Genomic DNA, 5,000 nt, shown 5'->3' with positions numbered 1-5,000 from the left:
GGCCATTTGATCCATGGACCCATCCAAACTTCACCCCTGTTTGTTTAGTTGTTGCACTTGTTTCATGCAGAACATACTGTATGTATTGATCCATTCATAGGTGAACAATTCCACCAAAGTCCACTTAAATATTCTCTGTTATATGTGAGCGTGCGCGCTATGTGGTATGCATGTGTGTGTGAGTATGTGTGTGTGTGTGTGTGTGTGTGTTATTGTGTGCTATGTGGTATGCATGTGTGTGTCTGTGTGTGTGTGTGTGTGTGTGTGTTATATGGTGGGCTATGTGGTATGCATGTGTGTGTGTGTGAGTGTGTGTGTTATATGGTGGGCTATGTGGTATGCATGTGTGTGTGTGTGAGTGTGTGTGTTATATGGTGGGCTATGTGGTATGCATGTGTGTGTGTGTGAGTGTGTGGGGGTGCTGCTGGAGAATGTGACAGGAGCGACGGAGGAAGAGAAATCTCCAAGTGAAAACAGTGCTCAGGATTAGCAGCAGAAGAGAGGCGCGTGGCACCACGGCACCTGCTGGACTCACTCTTGACACATCAACACACACAAACACAAACACACACACACACATGCAGAGTACGCACACACACACACACACACACACACACACACACATACTGTACACACGCAGAGTACGCGCACACACACACACACACAAACATACAAACATACACACATACACGCCGAGTACATAAACACACACGCATATACACACACTTACACATGCAGAGCACACACAGACACAAACACACATACTAATAAACGCACATAAAGGCATACACACACACACACACACTCTTTCTCTCTCTCTCACACACACACACACACACACACACACACACACACACACACCTCACACATACAACACACAGATACTTCCCAGAAACAGCCACGGCTCTGTGGAAGAGCCCATCCAGGACAAAGAGCAATCATTAACTTTTACCACCAGAGGAAGAGACTCACAGATAAACAACAAGACATGCCAGAAGACACACAGAGAGAGAGAGAGAGAGAGAGAGAGAGACACAGAGAGAGAGACAGAGAACAAGACGTGAGCAGCAATTATGAGGCAGATAAAGTGATAAGCAGACTGCCTTGAGCACAGGTCACTGTGGGAATGTGGAAATGGACCCGTGAGGAGGATACAGACACCAGCACCTGGAGAGCCTGAGTGGGAAGCTGTCACACGCTGTGGTGGGAGCTGATGTGATGTGGTCCTACATGCACACACTGCTGTGTGTAGGGAGGGAGGGAGCTGGGACATGTCTTTACATACCCACAGTATATGCATATTCATCATAACTTATTCAGGTTTAAATATGTGTGCACTGCCATTCATAACTGAGATAAGAGGTGTGCTGTCAAAATCCAAGCAGGCAGACAAACAGACAGAAAGACAGACAGAGAGTCAGGACGCAGGGAAGTGCTCTTACTTGTAAAGCATCCTTCCTCGGATCAACTTCAGGTTCTCAAACACACTCAGATTTTTCATATCCGCTGGCCAGTCATCGATGTACAAATATCCTGAAACACACACACACACACACACACGTGAGCTCACTGTAACACTGCACAGTGTCGCACTATAATGTAAATAAAAACAGATACACACATGCATGCATGTGTATGTACATACAGTATGTGTGTGAATGCATGTATGTGTGTGAAACATTTGTTATCAATGTACAACACCTGTGATCTCCTCTAGATTCCTGAACACCTCCAGCTGGTCTGGGAGAAGACCTGTCAGGTTGGACGCTGGGTCTCTGAATGAGCAAGAACACATTTGTGCAGGATAAGACACATCATCAACTTAGCAGTCACATTGACATAAGGGAATAATGCTAAAATATAAGATATTTCTTTCATAGCAATAAGTCTGACAAGACAAGAAAACATAGGCTCTTACAGCATTGTGCAAATGAAAAATGACCAATATACCGTAAAATACCCCTTGGTCAGAGCTGTGCACCACTGTATAATTGTCTATACATCCTGAAGTTCCTGTCTGACCGGTCACATATGTGTATATGCTAGACAGATTATAACTACTAGTTAAGACAGTTAGTTCAACACATTTGCAAGTCAAGCAATTTTTTATGGGGTCAGATTATTCAGCATGGAACCAGTATAGTGCATTTTGACCAACATGACATTAGCAATTGAAATGTAAAAAAACAGCAGACATTTAGGACAGAAATCAGTTGCAGTTTTTACATCAATAAATTAATAAATAAATAACATATCCCAAAAAGAAGGCACAAGAGACCGTCAAAGTTCCGTGCAAAACTACGGTCCAACATGTAATAGACACAGTTGTCCACAATGTAAATCCAACATTGCATAATCCGGAACATATATCTTGAGATAAAATAGAATAATACATACATTTAGTGTTGTTCAGCCGTACTGGTTGTTTAGCGTTAAGATGTTCTGGTTGTTTACCAGGTCTACTCACCCCTGGAAAGACTGGCTGAGGAAGGCCAGGCTGCCGTAGATTTTCTTGCAGTCACGGAAGAGGTCGATGTTGGAGGAGTTCACAGCAGACACCCCCTGAAGGGAGCCCATACCCAGCCCATGGCACACTGAAGGAGGAGAGGAGAACTGGGTTACAGTTTTTCACTATTACTAAATCACTAAACTCAATTCTCTGAACCAAATTCTCAGTTGCCTGAACACATTTCTTGAATCTATCCCCCTTTTAGCAAAACCTGTTGGCAAAAACAGTTTTCACATGTAAAACACAATTTGCATCTCATAGGCTCTTTTTTTTGCAAAACTCTTATTATTATTATTATCATGCAATAAGTCACATTTTGCATTGAGATGCACTTGTGATGTTTAATTGTAACCACAAGTGGCAAAATGTAAACACAAATAGTGCACAGATGTCATACATTACACACAACTACTCAAAATTAATTGAAAAATTACTGCTCTGTAGTGTATTCATCTGACTGCTTCGTGAGATGATCTGAGGGCTGTGTTTGGCTTTGAGCACAGGAACAACTGTTTTGAGGTGATTGCTCAGTTTTGCAGAGGTTGGCAAAGTTTTTGGGAATGTAGTTTGAAACTTGGGACTTCTTGCTTATAGTTTTGAGGAAAGGTTGGCAGGTTTCAAAAAATGTGTTTTAGCAATTGTGTAACACACACACGTGCACGCGCGCGCACAGAAACAGAATGTTTGGTGATTTTCTTACTCACCTTCGTGGCAGTTTTCACATTTTTCACATTTCTGTATCTCTGCACCATTAGGCTGTGGAATGATGACTTCCTGGTTGTCCTGGGGGCAAACGAGTGTGCAGGCCACCTCCATGGCTAGATAGTTAACTGTGTGTGTGTGTGTGTGTGTGTGTGTGTGTGAGAGAGAGAAAGAGAGAGAGAGAGGGGAGGGGGGTTGTGAAGTTAGGGCAGATAATAGATAATAGGCTATAAAACATATTTAAGTTTAACCACAAAAAAGCTGTCAGTCGCTTAAATGTGCATTTCTCAAATCAAATTCACTGCACCAAACAGTGGATTACCTAAATACTGTCAAATTAACTGATTCATTTCGATTAATTAATTTTAGGAAATTTAACTGATTAAAAAAAATAACGCAGATTAATCGATTGTGACCTTTGACCTCTAAGGTACCAATTCAATGCAAAGAAACAGTGTTGACATTGAGGCCCCGAGGCACTTTTGAATTTATTTCATATTAGGTCATATTATCGATTGTAATGCCCATTATTTGAACAGTGAAATAAATAATAAAACAGTTTTTGAACTTTAATGTCACTAATGCTGATTATTCAATGATTCATTTGAACTGAGATATTTAAAATGCTTTAAAAATTCAGTAAACAGTAAAAATTCTACATGTGATTAATTTAGATGAATTAATCACAGAGTATGTAATTAATTAGATTAAAAATTTTAATCGATTGACAGCCCTACTAAATACATATGTTAAATTATACAAGCAATGCAAGAGGCAAATTCAGATGGGACTTACAATACACAAAGACATCAGGAAAGAAAGAAAAGGAATGAAAGAAAAAAAGAAAGAAAGAAAGACAGGAAGAAAGAAAAACACAGAATGAGCTGTGTACTTGTAGGCCTACTTGCAAGAGAATAGACAGTCAGAGAGTAACTGAGAAAATGAGAGAAGTGTGAAGATGTAACATGCATGACTTTATGCAGGTGGCCCTAAAGCTGAGCCTTTTGATACATACACAGATAGATAGATACTGTAGATAGATAGATAGATAGATAGATAGATAGATTTTTTTTATTATTTAACCTTTATGATAGATAGATAGATAGATGCAGTGGTACTTACAGGGGCAGGTTTTGACGCAGGTGGCACCAAAGTTGAGCTTCTTGTCTGGGTTGGGCTTGGACTGGTAGATATTGGAGTCGTAGATGGTGGGAGGGGGGCAGCTCTCCTTACAGACACCATCGTTGTTGAAGTGACGACACACCTTCAGGGAGGAACAGTAACAGTGGATTGCACCGTAATTTCCTGAATATTAGCCGCGGCTTATACATTGATTTTGCAAAATTTCTTCAGCTATGAGGTCAATACAGGGGGGCAGTTAATATGGTGTTAATATGGCTTTGTTTCTTTTAACTTGCATAAAACACTGTCCTGCGGCTTATGCACAATGCGGCTTATATGCGTGAATTTACTGTAGCTAAAAACAGTCAAAAATGGAACTGTTTGTATGTGTGTTTACTCACAAAGCAGTCTGTGTCTCTGGGTCCGGTACAGCCAGCAGCACACTGTGTGTGGCAACAGTCACTAGAGTTTGCACCTTTACAGCGCAGACAACCTGCACAGCGCGCAGTTACTACAGACAGAGAGAGGGAGAGAAAGGAAGAGAGGGAGAGAGATCATATATCAGTACAATCCAATAGTTTGTTCACACCACAATATTATCACCATCATCATGTAAACAGCCAAATTAGTAGAAAAAGAAATGTGTTGTCCAAGGAGCAGAGCTACA

General features: G+C 41.0%; 1 protein-coding gene across 1 annotated transcript in view; it reads right to left on the bottom strand.

The window, feature by feature from the left end:
• Positions 1-5,000, bottom strand: part of erbb2 (erb-b2 receptor tyrosine kinase 2) — a 32,089-nt gene that overhangs the window by 15,139 nt on the left and 11,950 nt on the right. The window contains exons 6-11 of the mRNA XM_062525588.1: positions 4,735-4,844; positions 4,334-4,475; positions 3,214-3,339; positions 2,468-2,594; positions 1,702-1,775; positions 1,443-1,533 (exon numbers count right to left, since the gene is read on the bottom strand). Of these exons, the coding sequence (XP_062381572.1) occupies positions 1,443-1,533; positions 1,702-1,775; positions 2,468-2,594; positions 3,214-3,339; positions 4,334-4,475; positions 4,735-4,844 (670 nt within the window). The remainder of the gene's footprint in view (positions 1-1,442; positions 1,534-1,701; positions 1,776-2,467; positions 2,595-3,213; positions 3,340-4,333; positions 4,476-4,734; positions 4,845-5,000) is intronic.

Source organism: Sardina pilchardus, chromosome 22, assembly GCF_963854185.1.
Source record: "Sardina pilchardus chromosome 22, fSarPil1.1, whole genome shotgun sequence".
Classification (NCBI taxonomy): domain Eukaryota; kingdom Metazoa; phylum Chordata; class Actinopteri; order Clupeiformes; family Clupeidae; genus Sardina; species Sardina pilchardus.
Note: the sequence above shows the minus strand (reverse complement) of the source record. Positions and strands in the feature narration are given on the sequence as shown.